This window comes from Eurypyga helias, unplaced genomic scaffold (genome assembly GCF_000690775.1).
Source record: "Eurypyga helias isolate BGI_N326 unplaced genomic scaffold, ASM69077v1 scaffold1154, whole genome shotgun sequence".
Lineage (NCBI taxonomy): Eukaryota > Metazoa > Chordata > Aves > Eurypygiformes > Eurypygidae > Eurypyga > Eurypyga helias.
The window spans coordinates 124239-149770 of record NW_010246613.1 but is presented as its reverse complement, the minus strand read 5'-3'; the positions used below and the strand labels follow the sequence as shown (position 1 = coordinate 149770).

General features: G+C 38.4%; 1 protein-coding gene across 1 annotated transcript in view; it reads left to right on the top strand.

The window, feature by feature from the left end:
- GPR133 (G protein-coupled receptor 133) overlaps positions 1 to 25532 on the top strand; it is a 142408-nt gene that overhangs the window by 7259 nt on the left and 109617 nt on the right. Inside the window, exons 4-13 of the mRNA XM_010150445.1 lie at positions 3337 to 3459; positions 7044 to 7223; positions 8413 to 8667; positions 9979 to 10043; positions 10827 to 10982; positions 13780 to 13839; positions 15086 to 15203; positions 16124 to 16234; positions 17943 to 18018; positions 21333 to 21474. Coding sequence (XP_010148747.1) covers positions 3337 to 3459; positions 7044 to 7223; positions 8413 to 8667; positions 9979 to 10043; positions 10827 to 10982; positions 13780 to 13839; positions 15086 to 15203; positions 16124 to 16234; positions 17943 to 18018; positions 21333 to 21474 — 1286 coding nt within the window. The remainder of the gene's footprint in view (positions 1 to 3336; positions 3460 to 7043; positions 7224 to 8412; positions 8668 to 9978; positions 10044 to 10826; positions 10983 to 13779; positions 13840 to 15085; positions 15204 to 16123; positions 16235 to 17942; positions 18019 to 21332; positions 21475 to 25532) is intronic.

Sequence of the window (25532 nt, the reverse complement as noted above, 5' to 3'; positions counted from 1 at the left end):
GTCTCTTGTGCTGGTGAGTCCAGAGCTGGACATGGGACTTGAATTGCCCATAGCTTTTGCACCAGTATAATGATTTTTGTTATAATTGCAGAGTTCCCTACCAGCATGATTGAATTTCAGACCCCTTCACCTGCAGTTGTACTTTTTATAGTGGTTTTTTTTTTCTCAGTTGCTGTAAGTAAAAAAAAAAAAAAGTTTTTGTGAGACTGTGTTTATTTAACTTGTGTAGTTAAAGAACGAACTATTCACGTGCATACACATCCTTGGGAGAAGCTGTTGTGTCATAATTTTAAAGGCCACTGACTAACATCTGTGATTTGTGCTATGTTGAGAGATATGAACTGGTCAATTCATTACTGATTGTTTATTCATTATTTTGCTTATTTGCTTATTTTCTTTTGTTGTTCCACCCAGCTCTAAGAATCCACAACTTCACTGTGCTTCCTTCCCATAACTCTACCTTTGTATATACCAATGACTCTGCCTACTCTAACTTCTCTGCAACTGTAGGTGAGGATTTATGTATTTTTTGTTCTCCATTTGTCAAGCTTGGATGGTTCTTGTAACATTGGATTCAAAGTTAACACTGAGTTTTGATTCAGGTGGTCATGTGGTGATGGCCTACTTGTGCTTACATTGGCATAAATTACTGAAAAAGCACTCCTGCACTGTTACCAGAATTAGTCCGAACTACGGGGAAAAGCATCCTATGGGATGCTAAGCAGCCCATGGGAGGATGGTCCCCAGTGGTCCTCCAAACCCTACGATAGTTGTATTAGGCTTAAAAGGAACAGAATACGTTTCAGAGGAACATATATGAACAAATAGGTTGCATTTTTTCTTTTATTTCAAGGCTAAGAGGAAAAAGAAGCCATTTATTTGTCACTATTTCATAATAATTTTGAAAAACACATAAGAAATACAAATGCAAGCAAATTTGTAAAGCCTGCAAGTAAGATCTTGTCAGTCATGACAAAAAAATCTGCAGAGATATGTCCATTTAATGTGGTGACTTCTTTTTTTTAACATCAAGACACCAGGAGTTAGAAGGAAGAACAGAAAATGACAGCTCTTCAGGCAGAAACCTGACAGATTGGAATCTAGTTACATCTATAGCAGAATAAGCTTAAAGTCATTTAATTGAAGTCACTAGGATTTATAACTGTGAAGGTGCAATTGAAATATGACTTCTTGTCCAGTTTATAATTAGGTATTAACTTACATCTCGTTTTTGGAAAATCTGACCCAAGGAGGAGGATGAACATGGTGGAACTGCACTTTGGGCTGCTCACACACTACGCAGTTTATATTACAATGCTAAACCCACTATTTTTCTCCTTCAGCAGTAAAAGTATGCTGGCAAATGTGAACTCTATTAATAATGAACTTCAAATGACCCTAATTCCTTTCAGTCCTCACTTATCTGCTTTATAGACCATTTACATAGTTCTCACATAATAAGATATATTCAGTATGAACATTAAAGGGAGTGACATCAGTGGCAAAGGAAATGCTATGGAAACAGAAATGCATTACCTTACGGGATTTATTCTGGCTAGATTACTTTAGAATTCAAGTAGCTCGACGAACCTAGAAATGTTTGCTTGACTCCATACTACTCAAAATTTTAAAAGAAACTAAATTTTATCTGTTGATTAGAGACAGAACTAGATGACCTCTTCCTCAAAGGGAGGGGAAGATGCCTGAAAACTGATGGTTGTATTGAGACTTGGCATGAACTAAAGGAATATTTGGACACCATTCAAGAGGGCTATGCCATGCTGTTGCCGTTTCCTTGAGTGGTGGTGTCCTACAGATGGGCCAGCACTGTGACCGCTGTCCTCATGCCTGACGGTTGTCCTCAGTTTGGAAACTAAATGCCTTTTTGCCCATGTCCCCGCTGCGTAAAGGGATGCACCATCCTGGAGCAGCAACAGCAGTATTTGTGATTATCACACTAGAGAGATGGCCTGTACCTAGCACTGTGCATCCTTAGCAGGATTTGCACTGCGCTCTGCCGTGTAAAAGGCTTCTGTGGAGTCAGGTACCTATTCTGTAATAAATACAAAGAGAAGCCACATCCCACTCTTCACGTGTTTTAGACCATTTGTGTGCTACCCTCATTTCCCTTACGATTCCCTTTTTAGATTTTCAAGTATCAGGCAGCACCTGACTGGCAATTTCTGCACCTCAGAGCAGGAAAAGCCTGTGTTCTTGTTGCTGGTGTTTCCCTTGGTGCAAATCTTCTCCTAACACTGCCCTTTTCAGAAGATATTATAGAGAAAGGTCTTAAGACAAAGGTCCTGAATCTCCACAGTCCTTGCAGAAATGCCTTCACAAACGACAGCGTTAACATGAAATTCCAAACTGAAAAATTACATTGTCTGCTCAGAAATAGCAGATAGAATATTCTGTGTTCTGTGGAATACAGGCTTTTCAACGCAGCAGGATTTTTTTGTTTTGTTTCTGATTTCCTGTTGTCTACATTGCTAAAATCAGTCCTGCTTTTTATCGTGGGGCAAATGAGGTGACCTTCACATCATCTATCAGCTGGACTCTCAGACCTCTGTGAGGTTTCCTATAGTAAATAAGTGTCATTGTTTTGTAGTATTAAGGATCATGTACTTTAGCTAGTAGGAGATCAATCAATAGTGCCTTTTTTTAAGAGGGAACACAAGAAAATTGCGATCAAATCAGAAGACAATTAGTCATTATCCATGTTAGACAAAGAAATAGCCTTTCCAGATGACAATAACACCATACCAAAGGATGTCTGAAAAGGATATAAATGGATATATATTCCTGCCTTTTAAATATATCTTGTCAAGTATAGTTGATTTTTTTTTTTTAATGAAAAGTGTCTATTCTGTTACATTTATGTTTGATTAAAGAATTTCTTCATTAACTCAGCCTAACAGTAAGACAGAGATACCTCTGTGTTGTCTAGTATCAGAAAGCATGATGTTTATTCAGTTTACTTTAAAATAATAATTTTGGGGTGTGTGGGTTCTGTCAAGGAGTCTTAGTCAATCAAGAATCTGAGTGACAGATATGAGTATAATTTTTACAAACTTGAAATGTGAGAGTTATCTATAGGGTTCTTAAAAAAAACCCAAACAAACAAAAAAACCCCCACCAAACCCAACACAAAGAAACCCCCGGCAAACTCAAAACCAACCAAACAAATAAACCAACCCAACCAAACAACAACAAAAGCAAAAGAAAACCTATAGCTGGCACAGTATAAACATATGCTGTATATGAGTTTGTTAAAGCCATGTTTCCAGAAAGTTTTGATTTATATAAAGGTTAAACTATATTTTGCTTTTCCTTTAGATATTGTAGAAGGAATGGTGAACAAAGGAATTTATGTCACTGAAAAGAAAGGAGTTACCTTTCTCTTCTTTGGAAGCTATCAAAATTCTTGCATTAGTAATCCAGAAGTTTGTGGACCTGAAGGTTAGTAAATTCATCAATTACTGTTTGCTTTTCTTTTGCTGTCAGATTATATTATTTAATGACCACTGTTTCTTTCCTTATTGGAGTGAACTCTCTAGAATTCTATAGCACTTCATGAAGCTGTGTGTTTGTCGTGTACCTCAATTTAATTTTTATTTTTGTTTCGTAATTTCATGAATTGAAGTGCACACCAGGAATTTCCACAGTTTTCTTGTGGCCAGAGGATGATCAGTAGCTACGGGGTAGTCAGTAGGATAGACAGTCAAAGGTGGAGGAAGCCAGCTCTGCTGCAGGCATGCCGTGTAACTTAGTCTCTCCGTCCACATCATTTAAACTTCGGCTCTTAGCCTGCAAGGAAGGATTAGCAGCACTTCCACACCTTTCACAAGTGTGGTGAAGCACTGGAAAAAGATGATGAGACACTTGGAAAGAGGGATCGTGTGATAGCAGTAACGGGTTAACGTGGTCAGCCTTGGGTGAGCCATTCCAGGGAAGTATGTATGTATCCAGAGAAGTGTGGCCAGCAGGTCGAGGGAGGGGATTCTGCCCCTGTACTCTGCTCTGGTGAGACCCCACCTGGAGTGCTGCGTCCAGCTGTGGAGCCCTCAATATCAGAAGGATATTGACTACTTGGAGCGAGTCCAGAGGAGGCCACGAAGATGATCAGAGGGCTGGAGCACCTCTCCTATGACGAAAGGCTGCGAGAACTGGGCTTGTTCAGCCTGGAGAAGAGGAGGCTCCGAGGAGACCTCATTGCAGCTTTCCAGTATCTGAAGGGGGCCTACAAGGGTACTGGGAGAGGACTTTTTACAAGAGCCTGTAGTGATAGGACAAGGGGTAATGGGTATAAATTGAAATCAGGGAGGTTTAGATTAGATATCAGGAAGAAATTAATCACAGAGAGGGTGGGGAGGCACTGGAACAGGTTGCCCAAAGATGTTGTGGATGCCCCATCCCTGGATGTCTTCAAGGCCAGGCTGGCTGTGGCTTTGAGCAACCTGGTCTAGTGCAAGGTGTCCCTGCCCATGGCAGAGGGGTTGGAACTAGATGATCTTTAAAGTCCCTTCCAACCCAAACCATTCTATGATTCTATTCTATGATTCGCCAGGGTGGGGAAGGACGGTGTGCAGATCCAAGGGAAATGCATGGCTTTTTGGAAAGAGGGTTGGATCAGTGTTTCAACATGTTACGGGTATGGTAAAGAAGCTGATGAAGGGATTGCAACTTGCTTACAACAGACCTCAAATTCTTCAGCTGGGGAGTTCGCAGCATTTTAACTTTAAATCCCTATCCATCAAGATCTAGCAAACTGAGACTGATGATGTTCATATACTGATTGATTTCTAGGAGGCCAGTGATAAGTGATTAGCATCTCCCTGGTGGTTATTTTATCATGTGTAAAGCATTTAGGGAATGGTGTGTAGATCATGTAAATTGATGGGTGCTGTCATGAGGATAAACAGAAAGTTCGGTCAGACAGGAAGATAGTCCATCATTAAATTATTTATTCTGCAATGATACAGTTTTTAACCTTTCTGTTAATTTGACAAAAAGAAAAGAGTATGTGAAATATTAAAAAATCATGTTCCAGAGAGGACTGGGTGTGGAATATTTCTGAATGGCTGTGGTGAGCTGTCTGAGGCTTTTCCATCTTTAATCATAAAATTATGAAACATATTAAAAAAATCATTGGTTTTAACAAGAAACGTACATAATAGTTTGAGGGCTTCATTAACTTGTGCTGGGCTATCTGGTAGAAAATTGGCAAAGCTCATACTGCCTTGACGGCCTGCAGAACTGCCAACTATAAAATCATCCAGAGGGAGATTTTGACTACATATGAAAAGAGCACAGTCAGCAGGTTAAGGGAAGTGATTGATCCCCTCTGTTCAGTAAGCGAGAGAGCGTATCTGAAGTACTACATCCAATTTCTGTCCCCTGATACCAAAGAGTGGCTGACAAGCCAGCGTGGGTCCAGCAGATGACTTAGGGGGCTGGACTATATGACATGGGAGAGGAGGCTGAGGCTTGTCCTTACACCAGGATAGAAAAGGGAATGCTAAGGGCCATCTTCAACTACCTGACTGGTGTTTATAGAAGCAGATGGAGCTGAACAATCCTGGAGATACACAATGAAAATGTGACAGGCAATGCAGGCACATGGTAGCACAAGGAATGCTGATTAGATCTAAGGAGAAAACTTTCTTTGCCATGTGGGGGTGGCCCAAGCATCAGGATGGCTCTCACAGAGAGGCTGTGCAGTCTGCATCTGTGATAACATTAAAATCTCAGCTGAGCTCTAAGCAACCAGACCTAGCTCTGAAATTGGCCCTGCTCTGAGCAGGCAGTTTAGGTGATATTCAGGGTCGTTGCCAACTTCATTCATTATGACTTTTATGGGAAAACCTCTTCCACTTCTGCACTTTATAAACTTTTTCTTAACCTGCTCTGAACTTGGATTTTATTGTTAGGACTTTGTACTATATATTCCAAGACGAACATTTTTTAGGAGCTGTTTAGTTGAGCCATTTCCTTTGTAATTGCATTTGAGTGCAGAAGCTCTATAGCAGAGCCACTATGAGCTCCTGAAGTGGGAGGGAGGTTTGATTTGCTACTTGTGTTTCAGTCAAGCCTTTTGAGGTAACCTTTATTAAAGAAACAAGCCATCTTACAGAAATCATATTTCTTCACTAATGTGCAATCTGAAGAGCTCTTCACTTTTACAGTATAATAGTAAGACGTACTGTGAACTGAAGAGGATTATTTGTGGACTAAGTTAATCACACGTGCACTTGCAGGATTGCACTTGTGTTTTGGGAAGAATTCTTTGATTTTTGTGTAGGCGGGGACCTCAGAATTTTCACTGTGGCTCTGCATATGGTGCTATCCCTTTCTTTTACATTGATTCTTTGCTTTCAGCAATTATAGGAGCGCTGAAGTGTGAAAACACAGGTAATAACATGCTTAGAAGAATTAAAGTGTAATTGGCAATGGATGCTGCTCAATAAGCATGGGCATGCTGGCAGGCAGTTAGCACGTCAATAGCCTGGAAGCAGTCAATGTACTATTTTTGGCTCTGCTGCCATTTGCTGAACATCATGATGTAGATGCTGGTGGAGGATATGGAGAGATGAGAGCAACTTGTGTTTTGAAATAAGTGAAGATCACAGGAGGAAAAGGGGATCATCACAGGAAGGTGAGAAGGGTAAGGAGATTGGAGAGAGAAGGCAAACAGAATGGAAGCATAAGTCTGTAAGGAAAAAAGAGATTTCATTGCTTTTGGTGCTCCAAGATCTCCAGTTTTAACTGATAGAAGTTACTCAGGAAGCAATGATTACTGCTATGTCCTGAGTATGCTCCTGGGATGCAAAGCAAGAGATGTTTATTTGGTTTGAACTGTTAGAGGATTGTTGATTTTAAAAATGCTGTCCCTGTTTATGCTAGCAGATGGTCTGTCCTCAGAAGCATTCCCACTCTCTCTATTCTACAGTACCGGAAATTTTTAATTGCACATTTATGTGTGGGGGTTTTGTTTGTTTGTTTGTTTTTTTTAATTAAAACCTCCTCTCACTTGCTTTCATCAGGAGTAACATTTTCCTTTTTCTGGAAGACTCAAGACCAGCAGGCTAAGTTTCTCCCTGCCTCTGGTGGACAAGTAATTTCCAGTGGTTTCAAAATCTGTTCAAACGAAGGTGAAGGCTCGGTGGAATTTTACACCCGTGGGAATGCAATGATGAAGTGGAAAGCAAGCTTTAGTCCACCAGGTGAAGTTTGTAATTTTTTAAAATAATTTTCTTTGTTTTATTTTACATTTGTCTTGCAGAGAAATATAGTGGTAAGAGCACAGCTTCAGGAAGGAGAAGTGGATATATAAAAATAGCTAAAATCTCTGTGCTCAAGAATGCTTTTGATGGGGGGAGAGAGGTAAAGTACAAACTGAAAAAATAGTCCTATTGTATTATAGAACATTTGCCATTCAGCAACAGTCCTTGGACCCAACTTCCAGCTCTTTCTGAAGTGGAATTTTTATTGAGATCAATAGATTAAAGAGTGCTTAGATGGAAACGTAAGTGAAGAATGCAGGTTAATCCCTGATAGTTCTCAGTACACTCTAAAGCTGGGTGTGTGTGCTGTTCTCTACTGCCTCCTAAATTAAGACTTTATTTGGTAACTGTCTAACTGGGCGTTTAGTGCTTTGGTCATTTTGTTATCTGTTGAGTCTCAAGTTTTGTATGCTGTGGCATAGTATTACTAAACATTCTGGCATGTCACATATCTTCTGCTTCTATCTAAACTGTGTACTGGGGAGCAGTATTACCTCGTGATTGGAACAAATTCTGGTCTTCTAATAAAGCCAGTGGTGGTAACTAAATATTTTCTTGCCATAATTTGGTTACTTGTACATTGGTAAAATTGGACTTTCTCAGCTTGTACTAGCAGAGGTTTAAAAAGCTTAATAAATAATTTAAAAAATCTTATTCTAAGAGCAAAGCTCCTAAATGGTAAGAATAATTCACACATTTGTGGATTATTCAATCCAAATGAAAATTATGTTTTCAGCCTCAAATATAACGAAGAAACTGTGGCAACTTTTAATTAGTATCTTTGCTTGTTCTCCACTTTTTTGCAGTCTTTATGCACTTCTTGCTGAGTTTTGAGATAGTATTGAAGAGACTTCAAACCTTGGCCAATAATACTTAGCAAGTGTAATTTATGAAACTGCAGTGAGCCCAAGTAGGAGTTCAGACAAAAGCTAACAGGCATTCTGCCAAAGTATGGGCTTCCCCATGGGTATAAAGATTAATATACATGACATCAGCATTCCATAATTCATTCTTAGCAGTTCCTATACAACTCTATAACACTGCACAAGTCAGCAAAAACTTACTGAACAGGAATGACTCTAAACTGAATTGATTCATGGGTTTTGCTGTGATTTCTAATGTTTTGCAGGTCCTTATTGGACTCATATTCTCTTTACTTGGAAATCAAGAGAGGGACTGAAAGTCTATGTCAATGGAACTCTAAACACAACTGATCCAGATGGGAAAGTTTTCTATGACTACGGAGACCCCAGTGCAAATCTGCTGACTGGGACAGAGGGGGACAAAACTAAGCGCTACGTGAATGGAGCATTTGATGAATTCATTATATGGGAAAGGGCACTCACTCCCAATGAAATTGAACAGTACTTTACCGCTGCTATTGGTGAGTATATGTACTGTAGTCATAATTCATCTTCTGTAACGAGGCTCACTTAAAAATATTTAGTGTCTAGGATTTGTGTTCATTTTACATCTTTCAGCTACTGAACATAATTTTTACAGGCAGAAAAAGTCAGGTATGAATGTCAGTGAAATCGTCAGCTCTCTTTGGATGTGCAGTCTTTTTATCCTGAGTTCTAGCTCTTTAAAAATGCCATTGAAAATCACCAAGACTTGAAGTATCCAGCCATTGTCAGATGCCCTAGGATCAAGAGAAGAGGAGTAATAATTAGACTGGAGGCAGAACAGTATTAGGAAAGAATGACTCTGGATTTCTAACTTACACTCTGGTTGTTGTGTAACTTAGAGCCAAGTGAGTGTATTCCAGCAGATGTGGATAATAACGGTTATCTCTCCAGTTCCTGGAAGATAATGACTTATTAACTCATGTATGCATGTGAATTAAAAATAAGGATATCAGCTGAAATGTAATTTGAAAGGCAAAGAATCAGGATTAGAGCAAAGGCTTTGACTGTCCAGTAAACCCTGTCAGTTGTTCTATGGATCTTTATAATGAACTTCTCACTACAAGAGAGCCCGTTGCTATCAAGTGCTTGTGTGTGAGCAGCAACTAGAAAACACCCATCTCGGGAATAAAGCTATGGGACATCTGGAATATTTGGCTTTGCTGGCAGTTTCCCTGCTTTCATTTATTCTTACTAGGTTGCTGAGAGCTGAAGCAGTTACACCCATAACTCCTGTGCTTTTAAACCCACGGGAATAATTTTCACAATGGAAACTCTTTGAATAACACAGAACTGACGTGTGCCTAGAAATGAGAATGTATGGGTCTGTGACTTCAGGTTTGATGATAGCAATCAAATAGATACAAAATGTATTTTGTCAAAAAAGAAAAACCAAACAAACTAGTTCATGTAGAACTGAAGTCACTGAAAAAGAAAAACCTCCATCTGGTTTATAACGAAGCAATCTATTTGCTTTGCCACAAAAATAATAGCAAGTGTGCTCAAGGTTTTTATTTTAAAACATTTTTATTTTAAGAAGTGATTCCTATCTTTCAAGACTAGATTCCTAGTCTTGAAAAAATCTGATTGGCAGAGTATTCATTTGATACAGGAAATAGTTTTAAAAATCTCTCTCACAAAAAAGTTGTATTAGCTTTATAATGTTTTGGTCATGTTGGAAAAAATGCTTTTGTGTTTGGCTGTTATGTCTTTCCCAGCAACCCGGGGTTAATATAACACCATCCAATTCAACATTGTTAACATCCTCATTCATGTATGTATTTCCCTAGGCGTGCAAGTTTTGCTTTCTTCAACGCTTCCATGGTCTGTGATGACAACCACTACAAAACCTGTGGTAGGACAGTCCTCTAACTTCTGTAATGTCAGAATGTGTCTATGTTAAGAGTAGCAGACCCTCCTCACTTTACAGTTTTCCTTACTGGCACTTAGTACCCCAGTTATAAACATTTACAGATATGTGTAGGGAGGATGTAGTAGCCACTATGGGAAGATGGGAGTACTACAGAACTCTTGATCTGGGACAGATAAGGAAAATTAGTTGTTAAATAAAATATTTTCTATATAAAAAAGGAAAAAAATGTAGAAAACTATGAAATAGTTCAATGAACTTTGAAGAGACAGGACGATCAAAAACAGTTTGTTATTTTTTTCTCTTATTTCCTTTAAAATTAGAAAAAAATCTCACTACAATAACAAAAATAGTTTTCATCTCCTTAGTAAATGCTTAATGAAAAAGATTTAAATAAAATTAATTTTTCATATGCAGAATACATACAATTAGCTATAAACAGCCTATGTGCAATTAGATGTTGGAGTGCATTTTCACTTTCTTGCTGGCTGCAGTGTCAGAGCTCTATTAGTTTTCTTCTTGCTCACACACTTTTAGGAAACCATGGCTGATAGGACCTGAATTGCTAATGAAAAAATGAAGCTGTGCCTGTATGTTCTGTTTATCCTGTCTATCTACCTGTGTGCTTTCCTTTTCCCTTGGCTTATGTAGCCTCCCCTGTGTAGTCTGACCACAGGAGTCTGCTATGCCTCAAACTCCCTTTTGGGGTAGAACAATAAATAATGACTGCCGTATGGAATAATTTATGATGCGCTGTATCTCCTGTAGCTCTCTACCAACGCCTATCATCCCATCATAACTAATCTGACCGAGGAGAGAGGGAACTTGCGCTCCCCCGACACCATGCTGGGCTACCTGGAGAACGTGTCCTTCAGTTTGCCCAACAAATCCTTATCAGAAAACACTGCTCTAAGCTTGACAGAGGTAAGTGTCTTTTTCACATCTGTGTGTGGAGCCAGATGACCCTGAAATTTCTCCAGAAGCTAGAATTTCGAATGTAACTTTTTTTTAACAGTTTTTGCTGATTGCAGAAAATACGTATGAAAAAAGCAGTGGCTATTTTGCAGAGTAGCAGAGGTGAGCTTCCACTGGAGAAAATAGTTTAAAGATCTCATTAGTTTTTGGGGATATTATTTAATGCATAAATTATAATTACCTGGAACCATGACCACACGTCAAAAATAACTGAGCAGTAGAACAGGAGGAGAAAATAATTTGTTAATTCTTTTTTTTCAGCTGCATGTGTATGCAATGAAGGACATCTAATTCTGGAAAAATATTCTGCATTTTTCTGCATGGCCCAGCTGATCCAAAATGCAGCAGTGTGTCACAGTGGCCTGTCAGGTGCAGGACATAAGGACACTGTAATCAGAGTAGTGGCAGCAGCGAAATGCAGGCGTGCATGAACTGACTTGGATGCAGGGAGCACTCTGTGGCTGCATCAGTCTGGCTCCTGGTAACTGCCCAAGTATAAACCTGTAACTTCGTATCTGTGAGATTCACACCTGCACTAGAGGGGTAAAAATTCATCAAATACTGCTGTCTGCCCCACCTTTTGTTAGCAGTTATTGCTCCTGTGGAAAGCAGAGGACAAGTTGTGCCTCTCCTCCGGCTTCTGTTCTGCAATTATTCTTGCTGGGCTGTGCAGTGGGAGAGGCACGCACCCTGCTCTGCCAGCTCTGCGTCGGAGCGGGAGAGCAGTGGGAGAGGGTCTGTGGTGGTTGTGTCCTCAGCTTCTGGCAGTTAATAGCTTTATCTCGCACCGGGTTCCAATCACAGCCAGGACTCCTGTGTAGACATAGCACAAATCTCCACTGAAACTGGTTCACGGGAAGATCAGGTCCAAAGCTTAAGTTAGTAATTTATTTTTGTTTAAGCTAATCCATAAGAAAAAAAAAAAAAGGTGTTTTCTGCAGCAGTCTGAGCTGAGGACAAGGGGTCACATTCTGCTAACATAAAGTTAGCCTTCTGTAAAACGATGGACATCTAATTCCCTGATTTCAGCAGGCTAGAAAGTTATTATTACAGTAATCAGCTCTGGCTTCTCTAGTGATTGTTCCTTTAAGCCTGCGGGTAATACCAGGGTGACAGGGATTATTTACTCAGACAAACAATATAAATAAATGCTTCTGAAAACTACATGGACAGCAATTGATAGTTTGTGGTAAAAGCTTAGCATTTGCAAACTGTAAAGCTTGGATTTCATGGATCATATTGTAATATGTAGCAAAAACCTTTCTAAAAAGCTCTAATATATTGTTTCCTTTGTTTTGCGGAAAATTTTATGTGGGCTCTAAATTGAAAATGGAACATCATCCTGTCAGATATTGTACCTGTTTCCCACATCATTTCAGTTGCCATTTGGTTGCTCATTCATGCTATCTGATGCTGCTTTGTGTGCCATGAAAGTGATTTGCAGACAGAAATGTGGGACATGATTATCTTTAGCAAAGCTATTTTGGGAAGTAAACACAAGAGAGTCCTGATCATACATACAGACTCTGTCATTTGTCTGATTGATGGTTGGGCTTTGTATTGTCTGCAGCTAATTCCCTGAAAGACAGGCACCGAGCATGCATGCTATTTTCTGTAAAGTTATCTCTGTCCTGATTGTCATATGCCTCACAGCACAAGAAAATTTGATTTAAGTGATATGCAATAAACTTTCTGATTACTGACACACATTTATAATGCGTTGCTTCTGACAAATCTGACTTGTGTTTTCTGTTATAATGCTGCTCTGCTTAGCAGCCGCAGCCCTCCTGCTTTCCCTCCCTTTTCAGTGTTCTAACACATCCTTTTCGGAGTAATTCTGGAACAATTCTGTGACCTGAAGAGAGATACTCACTGAATGCTCTGGGCAATTTGGGCTGGGTCCTGGGTTTAGGATCACTTCTGTGCATGCCAGGTAGAATTCCACACTGAATGTTTGAGAGGGGCTGCAAGGTACGTGCTGCCCAAACCTAAGCTCATATAGCAAAGCTCTGCTACTGCCTTACGTATTATGGCTTGTAAAATTATGCTTGGAAAAGTTGCATAGCTTTCTTCCACATTCCTCAGTGTAACTTCTCTATACTCTGTGCTTTTAAGATGTTTAAACAGAGAAGTTTAAGCAGGACATGTGTGGTTTTTTGTGGGGTTTGGGGTTTTTTTCCCTTTTAATTTTCTGTACTCCCTTTTTGATGCTTCTTGTTTTCATCAGCAAGACTCCTTAGGACAGGGACTGTATCATGCTGAGCACCTGAACAGTGCCCACCATGACAGATCTTGAATGCAGAAACAACCTTGAAGTACAAAAGTTAAGCACATAATAAATCGTACAAGTGATGGGACCCAGACATATATCTAGTGCTGTTGAAATATCTAGTCATCTAAGACTAAAAGAGGTATTAATGTCATACGAGTTTAGATAAAATGGTAGAGAAAGTTCATTTTGTGCTTAGTTCCAGTGTTGTCACCTCAGCTGTAGTATAATGATTGCACTTTGGGAGTTTCACTGTGGTGTTACTTTTAATAAATAAACTATTACTTTAAAATGTCACCGAACAGAACATGATGAACGTGCTGGCAGGTAGAAATGAATCTGTGACTTGAATAAAAATGGGCTTGTCATCTTAGAAGAAACTTAAGAAAATCCCAGTAGAGCTGTGCCTTGGATCTTTACCAGGAAAACTAGCTGATTAATAAGTAATCAAGTAATATAGTTTTATTTATCTTTTAGGCATTTTTAAAAGCTGTCGAAGACTTTATGTTATTGCCCAACTGGATTGATGTACCAGAGGTAAGACGAATGGGCCTAGATTTGTAGGTTACTTTGGTTGCATAATTTCACATGGATAGTGATGAAACTGCTTGCCTCTATTATTCTTCTTGTTAGGGCTTTTTGGCAGTATGACTTATTTATTTTCTTTAATGTCACACTCATATTTGCAGTAGAGATCCACAGACAAAAATATCATGTCATGTTCTTTTATAATGTGGTTTTGAAGGTTAAAATAAGGTAACTTTATCTGCTGCTATTTCCATGTATTTCAGAATGAATGGAACAAAATGTTATTTGTAAAATAACAGATATTGTCACTAAGTGTTTAATCACTCCTTTTTTAGCAGTGAACTTTGATATTTAAAAGTTTATGTTTGGTTTGTAGATTGATGATTTTCAATGCATGTGAAATACACAGTAGTGCTTACCTGTTTAATGAATTAAAGCTTTAAGAGATATTAAACCTAACATAGGGAAAAGAGACTTGTTTCAAAGTTCTTTCTCTTCTAGTCTACCTTTTAGAGTGCAGAGAAATACTTGTAGTAGGAACCCAGGAATTTCCAGAGATTTTTGTTTGAACCTTACAGGAGTACAGATTTCAGCACAGAGAGATTTTAAACCCGGAGAAGGAGAGGCTAAAGTAAATCAAGGTCTTGCTGAAGCCTAAAATGCTTTTAAGACAAAATAAACCTGTCTAATTTATTTAATTTCTTAGCCTAAAAACCTTGATCATCTCTGGTGTAAATAGACTTCAGATAAAATAGATTTCTTTCATTAAAACACCCTCAGGTTTTATGGATCAAGTTTCAACCTGGAAGGTTGTTTTCTTGGGGACACATAAACACTTTGGAAGTAGCTTCATAATGGGGAACATTTTAATAAAGATGCAAGAAAGGCCAAAATGTAGTGTCTCCTCTTATGTTCCAATAAAGACCTAATAAATGTCTTTACATATTGTCAAAATAATCTACTCTGTTCTTGGTCTCATTCTGCCGAATCCTGAGTATAATTGACTGTCAAATGCTGGTAGGAGCAGCGTAATTTGGAGACATTCTATAAAACACAGTACTTTATAAGGTCAGGCTCTGGGTGGCATCAATTTGTTAACATTTTATCCACTAAATGTGGAAAAGGTTGTGGAGAGTCACATTTGACTTTGGGCAGCTGAATGATGAGTCACACAGGAATTTAACATGGCACCTTGGCATTCTGTGCTATGAACTGCAAGTTCTGTTGTAGAACTTTCTGTTTCTTCTTCCCCCAGACTGCTCACATATTTGGAAGCTTAATTCAAACTATTGACAGTGTGATGGCTCACATGACGCGCAATCTGGACGAAAACTCATTACCTTTAACTGTTGAGGGCATGTCGACTGTGGCAGGTAGGATTTAGCAGAAAAGTTCTCTCTGGACTGTGCGGATATCCTAAACACTTCCATGCTTGCAGCTCCTCCTTTGACAACCTGAAGGAGGAAACCAAACCAGATAAGTTTGTGTTGAATACAAAATAGTCTTTCAGTTGTAGAAAGATGACTGTGCAGTTAGTCCAGAGGTAATAGGCTCTTACTGTACTTGAACTTGATGTTATTTGGGGAGGGGTTTAGAATGTGAATTCTATGAAACAAATCTAGTAACACTGTACGAATAGGCAGTTGAAGGGCCTAGAGCTCTTATGCAGCAGTTTGAAATTGCAGATGTCTGGATGCTACCAAACCTTAATTTTGCAAGGCTTTTGCAAGAGATTGCAAATAAGAGGAATAGTTTTGACCTTTCAGGAGAATTTTCTTTTACTGCTGTTTAGCATCCTAGCACCCTGATTTCATCTGTGTCTTTGGATGCTACTGGTAGCAAAGGTAATTTATCTGTTCTGGCTTTTTACTCTGCCTTCTTGAGACCTGTGTGAGGGGACAAATAACCTGAGCAGTCACCAGTACTGTTAATCACTGCATGTACTCTCTCGGACACTGGCATTCTCAAAAGGAGCAGTGGAAGTCTGAAATAATGCCTTCAATTGTCAGTGGAAGAGTCTGTTAACCTGTTTTGCTTGCCCGGGTAAGCTCAGTATTTGAGCATGAATGAAGTGATCTGTGGTATATTAACAGTGCACATACCACCTTCTCTGTCATAAAGGAGTAAGATATAAAAGGCAATTTTATATTTGGGGAATTTACTGTATTTTCTGCAAGCATCTGGGGTGTTAAATTCAAGATTTGCAATAGCTATTAGGGAAGTCTAGTTAAATAGTCAAGTAGGTTGTAGAGGCTATTGATTTTATCATAATTTTGTTTGGGTTTTCACACAGATTACACCTTGGTCAAAATGCATCCTCAGACTCTGAATTTGTCCCACTATCGATTTCCATCTCGAGGACACAGTTATATTTCCATTCCCAGTGAAGCTTTTCATGATAAAGGTAAGAAAAAACTTAGAGGGAGGAGCAGAGTCATGTAAAAAGCGTGTCCAAAAATAGTTTTGTTTGAAAACAGGTTTTGGTTTGCTTTATTTTTCCAAGTAACCAATTTGATCACTGTTCATGTTGCAGGCTCTAAAGAACCAGCAGTTACTCTGTCATACTGATTAATGATTAATGTGGTAGAATTTTCATATAACTTGAATTAATTTTGAATAATACAGCTGGGGCACAGAGACCAAAGCCATTTAATTTTGACATCTTTTTACATCAGAGACACTGTAATTTCAGAAGTTATTTTTAATAATCTGAACTGGTTATTTTTAAGAAATTCTAGGATGTCAGACCAGGTATTACTTTTCCCTTCATGCAAAATCACCCTTGAAATGTATGAAATGAAACTCCAAGATGACAGGTTTAAGCAACAGCAGCTACAGAAACAAAACTGCAGTCAAAGCAAAAATGTACCTAGGTAAAATTTTAACAATATCAAAAGAGATGGAGGTATGGCAAAAATCTGAAGCTCTAGTCAAGACTCTAAAATAACAATGTTTAAAGTTATTTATCTGTGTTTTAATTAGGAATTGAAGGAACCTATTTCCAGAAACATCTACCTGTGTCCTCAAATATATGAAACTCTGACCTATGTGCCCTAAATTGCAACCCATGGAATTTACATGTCCAGATACCTTTCCCCAGACACCTCTGTTGAAGGAAAGTTGGTCCCTATTCATCAAGTGCAAAGTCAGCTGCAGATAACCTGCAGTGAGAAAGACCCTAATAATTACTGCACTGTGTACCTGACCTGGGATGGCACCTAAGTTTCTTTGCACTGGCAGGGGCTCTGGCTGGAGACTGCACTGCAAATGCTCTGGGGTTTGAGTAACTATAACTGCAAACCAACTTGTAATTCCAAAAATAGCATGTGAGAGGACTTCTCTGTCCTTTCCAATTTGTAGACTCTGACATGCAGGGTTTTTTTTTTTTCTTCAAACATTATCATGCTTGGTATCCTGAAATAATTCAGCCCATCAAATGTATAACTCTTTTTTTCCGGCTAAAGCTTGATTCAGAGTAATTTCAGCCTTCAGGTCACATTTCTATACTGTCCAAAAGAGCTAACCCAAGAATTTATTAGTCCACCTTAAACTGTTGACACTATAAATGCTTGGAACCCAGCAAAAGGGATAGTGAAAAGATATCTGTGTGGCTGACAGAAAATACACATCTGTCTCTTCACTCAAGATCTGGAGAAAACCCTAAATACTTGGAATGCGGGCAGCAATCAGACAACCAAAGTGGAAACTGGTTGTCAGTGTTTGAGTTTCATGAACTGCCGGTTAATGTTGGTGATGGTGAAGTAGTCTTGAGCTGACTGAGGCCACCGTTGAGACACTGACACTGATATGTTGTGCGATGCTTCCTAGTGCTGTGTGGGGGATTAATAATTGACGACCGATTACTTTCACAACTTATTTTGGAAGTACAGCTGTTCAGGGCAGGGATCCTTCTATTTTACTTCTTATATTTGTCTCCTGTGCGGTACTGCAGAATGTTCATAACTTTTCATTTAATCAGAAATCTGCTAAAGCAAAGATAAAAATCTACAGAAGTCAAGGCTATGAATTAACACAGAGATTCAAGTCTAGTAGAGTAGTGTGTCTTGCTTACAACTGTTGCTCTGAGGAATAACCCTGTTCCCTTTTCACAGCTTGGATTACCATTGTCGGCCTGCTTTACCATAACATGCACTATTTCTTTCATAATATCAACCCTATGGACACCAAGTAAGTATCTTGGATCTCTCATGCTGTAACAGCTTGTTTATTACCTTAGTGATAGACCTTTAAAACAGTCATGTCATTATCAACTGTAAATAAATTACGAGCCATAATCCTGATTCTGCAATATTGAGGACATGTAGTCATTAACTAGAGAGAGATTAAAGCTTACATTAGATGTTTTATTTTATGTTGTAGTAAAATAGATTCCCGCAGCGACATGTTTGTCTGTCTTTGTCTTCTCCTTCCATTTATCATATCTGGTATTAGAATTTCATAATTTTAATCTGTCTCATAAAAGGAAATTACATCTTTTCTCCTGACACATATAAAGATAAAGCTTGCACTAAAATGAAACCAGTAAGAAAACATAACATCCTTCTTCAGATAAAATCTGAATCCTAGTCCTAGAAACCTGTAAGGTAATTTTACAACAGGAGACCAGGCAATGCTTAAAAGACCTTTTGTTTTATAGGCTGCATCAATGAAGTCATTAGCAGATAAGATAAAGTAAATGCAGAGCTGTATACCTCTTGGCAATAAAGTTCCCCAAGGAATTTTGCAAGGCCGTTCATGTAAATCATTACACTTTTCCTTTAAGTTAGTATGACTTTATGTTTTTATTTGATCTGTACTGAGGTAGGTAGATTAGTTTACACTTTCTCTCCATCTTTTCCAATCTGTGACTTTTTGGTGTGGTTGTTTGTGACAGCAGAAGGAAAGATGCAGCATCTCAGCTGTCACGAATGTCGCAGATTGCCTCCCTCCCTTTACATCTGGCTAGACGGAAGGTCATGATCATGGGAACTCACTGGTGAACCTCAGGGTAAAACCTCCTGGCTTATGACCAGGTAGATCACACCGAGATAATCACACAGCTATTACTAAATAGTGTTTTTAAATCAAATAGCAAGTTCTACTGTTGTTTACCCTGCTCGCTCCAAAAAAGGGCACTTGGCAGGTGGCTGTAAACGAACCATGTCATTAATGAGTAGCATTTTTTACTGACATGAAGAATTATAGGCAATAATTTATGACACCTTACGTTTTTCAAACAGGAGGACCAGTGCAATTTATTAAGCTAATAAGCTAAAATCTCGGCTTCTCAAAGAGAGAAAGAGAACTGATACAGTCTTGACTTAGACCAAAGTTGAGCAACACAATATGATTAAAGATGCTGCATGTCAAAACACCGTATTGTCATAGAGCCTGCGGCTCCTGGGGCTCTGATTTGGCAAAATGAAAGTTGTGTCATCTTTGTGTACATTCCCTGAATGTTGTGGAATAGGACAACCTGGAGACCCATTTGTGTTCCACAGAATGGTTTATGGTTTTATCACCCATTGTTGAGAAGGAAGGATCTTAAAATAAGTTAAGAGCCTGGCCCTGCTGCAATGTTAGAGAAGCAGAAAGACACTGGAGAAGAAATGTCTCCTAGATTCTTATAACTAATCCACACAACTTGAACTGTTTGCAGTATGTAAGGCACTACAGAATCACATCTATAAAATTACAGATCTGTCCAAAACAGGATCTAAAAGCTTAGTAATACAGGGAATGCCAGCTTAGTGATTTTTGCTCTGTGGAATCACAGCCCAGGTATTCAAAAAATGTTTTACAAATAAGCATGCAGTTCTCTCCTGCTTGGTTTTCTTTTTTTGTGCTATACTGTTATAACTTTTTTGCTTACATTTCTCTAGAATAACAATGTTTTCCCAGAGGAGTTTATAATAAAGACTTTCTTTCATGTTCCTTCTAGCACTGTGCTACTTGAACACCTGTAATTTGAAGCCTGCCCATTTTCTTCTTAAGGGCACTTTTTAAAAAATGTTGTGGTGGAAATTTAAAACCAAAACCCTTGGAGCTTTTGTGCTGTACAGACAGATGACTTCTATTTTCAGACTGCAGAAATAGCAGTTTCTAAGGGGAGTCAGTTTTGATTCGTTAAAAAAAAAATCAAAACAAAATTGTTTTGAGCCCAGTTCTGCTCCCGCTCATATACAGTGTGTAAATCTGTAGTAATCACACTGAAGGTAATCAGATGACAGACGCACTCCCATCTAACATCCAGGGCCATGGTGAAGAAAGGCTTGCATGTGCAAACACAGAACCAGAAACACTGTGTCTTTCTTGTCCTGAAGATTTTTCATGCTTTGAAATTCATCTCGCTCTCCAAAGTTAAAACGGCAGATAATGGGTGTGGAAAAAAAGTCCATCCTGTTATCCTGTGTAGGGTTAATCTCAAAATTTTAGATAGTGGTCTTAACATTATGAATCCTTCTCTAAACTTTTCATCTCAGTCACAAATTCTGCCCTGAGATTAACAAATTCAATTCACTCGCTGGTTGCTGGGAGCAGAAGTAATCTCTGATAGTGATGTTTTTTTTGTGGTCGGAAGTAAGGACTGGTACTTGGGGTTGTGCTAAATGAGTTCTGCTTTATTTGACCTTGCTGCTTGAATGAAGTTATTTTAATGTCTGACTTGTTTTTCTCTCAGAAAGAAAAAGAAGCCATTGCAAACAGGTGGCAGATGTAAATATGTTTTTTAATGTGCTTTGTAAACTGCCTCTTTCCAGTGGTGTGCTATGTTTGGAGACCCACACTGATGGTTCATTTGCTATGGTTCATATTTCTTAGTAAATGCCATTCATTCACATACTGAAGAGGTGGATGACAGAGACCATTTTAGTCCTGCACAGTTTATTACTGATAGTGTAAAAAAATTTTACCCTACAGCAAATGGATCTTAGTTACTCCTAAATGTGCAAAAATACCAAAGTCATAAGTTTTAGATGAAAGCAGAAATAAAAAGGTTCTTATGTGTTGCAAAATTATTTCAGCCATAAAAAAAATGTATTACTTGAACTAATCAGATGTTTAGTCAGGTTCTGCTGTTTGTACTGTGACCCAAATTACTCTCTAACAATCCTAACTGGACAAAATAAATCTTTTAAAGTAAAATTATAAATAACTTGTGAATATATTCCTTTGTATAGGTTTATATGCATTATATATAATTATATGTGTCTTACACACTAATATCTATGTTTAATTAGACAGCCTGAAACCTCTGCAAGTTTTGTCCTCACTTAGACTGCTTTGCTTTCTTAGGTTATTTTCAGGTCCCTTACTTTGTAGGATTCTAATTATCTAAAGCACTTTCATCAAGACTTGTAAACCTTTGCAAAACATCTTGCTCCACTATAGAAATTCACTGACTTGAATGGAAAAGGATGTCCTGTGTTACTGTTGTCAGTGTTGTGGATGAGGTGAAAAAATCTTGTTGTTCTGCTTCCTTAATATATTCGTTTCTTTCCAAGGATTGCTGAAGCTGCTGCCTACAAAGGTTATATGATCTCAGCAACCAGTTACCTTATCTCTATCAAAGTGGAACCTCGACCCAAGTTGTCCCACAATCTGTCAGGATCTCCTCTTATTACCATCCAGCTGACTCACCAGTTGGTAAGTGAAATGGAAACTCCCTGTTTAGGCTATTGTCAGGGCTGTTCAAAACTTTGGTGTCCGTGATGACTTCTTTGTATTTCTCTTATAATTTTTGTGGGCATTTTTAGTAGCAGTTCAGATGACATTTGTGACTACACTATTATGTTTTTTCATCCATTACACTTCAGTAACTTCTGTTTCCATGACTGCAAGAGACTGATTAGTGCACATGTTGAAAAAGAAGGTGGAGAGACAAGTACAGGTTTAGGCCTTTCTGTATGTGGTGTTGTATGGATGTTTGTGCAATCTACAACAGGGTGGTATGAATTACTGCTTTCTCTTAGAGCTGCCAAAACTAAGAATTCATGTATGGCGTTTGCTTTTTGTCTTGAACCACATTGAGGTAAACGAGGTGTTTTGAACGTTCTCATGAACAAATGCAGAGAAGGAACTCGTTCAAGGGCAAATACAAGTATGATGGGAAGAACATCTCCTGGGAGAGGAATACAGCAGGTTCAACACCTGTTCTAGGGTGAACTGTCCTTTCTAGACAGCAGAGCATTCCGAATCTGAGAAATGAGAGACAAGAAATATGAGTATCTCAGAAAACTTTGAGACAAGTTTTATTCAAAGGGTTCCATTTTGATAAGAGGTTTCAGTTTCACCAAATTAGCATATTCAAGCAAGAAACTGGAAAAATAACTGGGTTTCTTTGATTTTGGAGACAAAAGGCATCTCTGTCTTGTCAGTGGAAAAGGGAATAGGTGAGTTCAAACTCTGAGGTGTTGGCATGAGGCACGCAGCCCCTATGGCTTAGTCCTGAATGTAAATGGAAAAGATTTAATTTCCTAAATGTTTCATGTTCTTTCGAATATTTTATTGTATTATTCTTTCAGTGGCTGTTTTCAAGCCAGTTTATCATTTTCTTGTTAGGTTTCTCATAAAGATGAAGGAGGTTACAGAAAACAAATATATGAAAAAACCTTAAAGCGTAAAAATGGAAAGTGTTGTTTTGCTGACAGTTTTTCAAACTAAGGACTTCCCTGAATGTCCCTCGTGGCCTCTTAGAGGTGGTCAATTGCAAAGTGAAGACAGTATTTTATGTAGATAATATAAAATGTGTATTGCTTTATTTATTCAGGTACCTCCTCATGCTTTAGTATGATGATTTACTAGCAGGCTGTGAAACCTGTGGGGTTTTTTTCTTTATGCCTGTTGACATACACTGAAGATCACTGCGATCTTGGTATACAGACAGAAATTTCACATTTATCATCTGTCTTTCTGTTTTAGTCAGGAGAATCCATGGGAATGTGGTATGAACACGTTTGCCTGACATATCCCGTGTATAACAGATACAGGTTGATTGGCAGTTTCAGACTCTGCCCAGAGCAGTGTGTGCTTTATATTGTGCATTAGGGGGGTGGCTGTTTTCTCTTCCAGAGCTGTTATTGGCGATGCATTCACAGGCAGCCCTCCATTCTCTTACCCTAGTATCTCTACAGTTGCTTCCGTTTTGGGGACTGCTCAGGTCTTACTAACTTAAGGTCTCACTTAACTCAGGTCTTACTTAACTTACCGCCAAACACGTCTTCAGGTGTGAATTGGTTTTGGTATTTCGTGGTTTTTTTTCGCATGTCTCTTGGTTTTGGGTGTGGTTTTGGTGTTATTTATTTGTTCATTTATTTATTTTAATTTTTATAATCCTGTTGGGAAATGGGGAAACATCCCACTGTGTTTACAACATGGAAAATGTGGCTGAATGCAGCCTGAAATCAGTCCATAAGCACATTTGTATTCAAAGTTCTGAGAATTTTAATTATAAGTGGAGGTATATTTATAAATGTGCAGTGACCTCTGTTCAATACACTGTACTGGGGTAATAAATTGGCCAGATTTTGTTGTTAGGCATGAAACTGTGAAAGGAGACGGATGAAAGACATAAGGCACACCTCAGTGAAAGACAAGGAACATTTCAACCCCTTCCTTACTCCCTCCAGTTAATAACAACCTGCTGGCTTTTATATATTATTAACTGGTAGCACCCTGTGAATTTGGTGAGACATTCAAAAGATGCCACAAAGTTGTGTTCCAGAAATATGGATAGAAACTTCATAATCTCTTTGCGTTTTACTGAATTTACTTAAGCAGGTTGGGCAATGACTGCATTTCTGAAACCTTTCATATTGCAGAAGCACAGGTCCTTTCTGTCATATTAAATACTATTTCACTCTGTCAGTTAGTTCAGTATGATCACTCATGAAATAAAAATAGAATTTAAAATGTTAAAAAAATCTGGCTGCAACATTACTGTATTAAAGTATGTACTTTAAAATAAAGAGAAACAGCCAAGCTATTTATGCAAGTTTATGATTGAATATAATGATTAAACCAAGAATATTAAATCTGTCTTAGAAATCTGTTTGACCCATTAAAATACTGCTTGCTTGCTTAAAATAATGGGAGAAACATTTGAAGTGGATACCAATCTCATTCTTATAGTTGCCTGTTTGTTCCACATAATGTTCTCAATTTAACAGAGAGAAAAGTGTAATAAAAAACCCCAAAGTAATAAATAACAAGTCCAAATAAATAGTTTTGCTCTTTTAAAATTTGAGTCTGAATGTTTTCAGTTGGTCTGATTTAGTTATAGCTACTCAGGTAGAGTCTACTGGAGTGCAGAAATAGAAGAATGAGAGGAGTGAAAGGAGAATAAGGTTTCTTGTACAGACTGTAGTGATGCTTGGCACAGCTTAATAAAACTTTAATTCTTTTTCTTTTAGTGTGTATTGGAAAAATGCCAATCATTGAGCAACAGAAAACAAAAGGGATAAAATATAACATTTCTATTTTAGGAAATAGTTACAAAGAGGATGTCTGTGAACTGAATATCACCTCTTGAATCAAATCTTGACAGAGCATTTATCACTCTACAGCCTACTCACTGTTTGCTAAATCTTTTCTTAGGCAAGGGTTTTTCTGGGTTTCTCTGAAATTGTCTGCATTTTTAATGCCTTTTTTTTTTGACCTTGAGAGATGATTAAGTTTGTTTCTTTTTGAAACCTCAGGTAATGCAAACTGATGCTAATCTAATCAATTAGCGAAGAAGGCAGGGAATATTTATAAACAACATATGAATGCTCCCTTTTCTAAAATGCACCGTGGAGCAGTGGGCACAGGGTGCACAGAAGAGATGGGTGCCCAGCCTGGGAGACAGGCTGGAGGCTAAACTGGTGCTGTGGAGCACAGGAGCTGAGAAGTCACCTCATTTAATACATACGCTGTTAATGTGATGAGTACAAGGACTAGGGAGACTAAACTACAGACCCACCTCCATCAGAGAGGACACAGGAAGAGGACACCAGTAATTACAGTCATTATGCCTTGATGTTCAGGCTTGCAGCTGGATTCTCACGGGACCAATATTGCTGGTAGACATTCTTTCTACCAACAGAGCAGGCAGAAAATTTTCTGGTCAAGCTCCCAGTAGTGGAAAATGGTTTTCTGACTTAAAGTAGAAATCTCATGAATCAGAATGAATAAGTTACATTTTTATTGTGTGAAAAAAAATTGGGTGACTTATTTAATTCTTCTTAAGAAGTAAAGACTCCCTGTGGATAGGATAGAGATGTATGTTTTAATTGTCACCATTCTAACAGCAGTTTATTTTGTTGCACAATCCTGGGAACTGTTTTTTCTTACTTTCTTTTACTTTTATCTTATGAAATTATTAACAGCATTAAAAAGATTGTTTTGCAAGAAGACGTGATTAAGTGTTTTATTTCTGGTATTCTGAGGAATGCTGATCTGCTATTTCTATCCACAGTGTCCACTTTTATAACACAATGACATAGCTGGGGTGAAAAGCAATTCTCATTTTCCTTCTCTGTAGATATAAGATAGCTTTCCCTGTGACGGCTGGAGCACCTCTCCTATGAAGAAAGGTTGAGAGAATTGGGCTTGTTCAGCCTGGAGAAGAGACGGCTCCGGGGTGACTTTCCAGTGCCTGAAGGGGCTACAACGAAGCAGGGGGGGGGACTTTTTACAAGGGCCTGTAGTGACAGGACAAGGGGTAA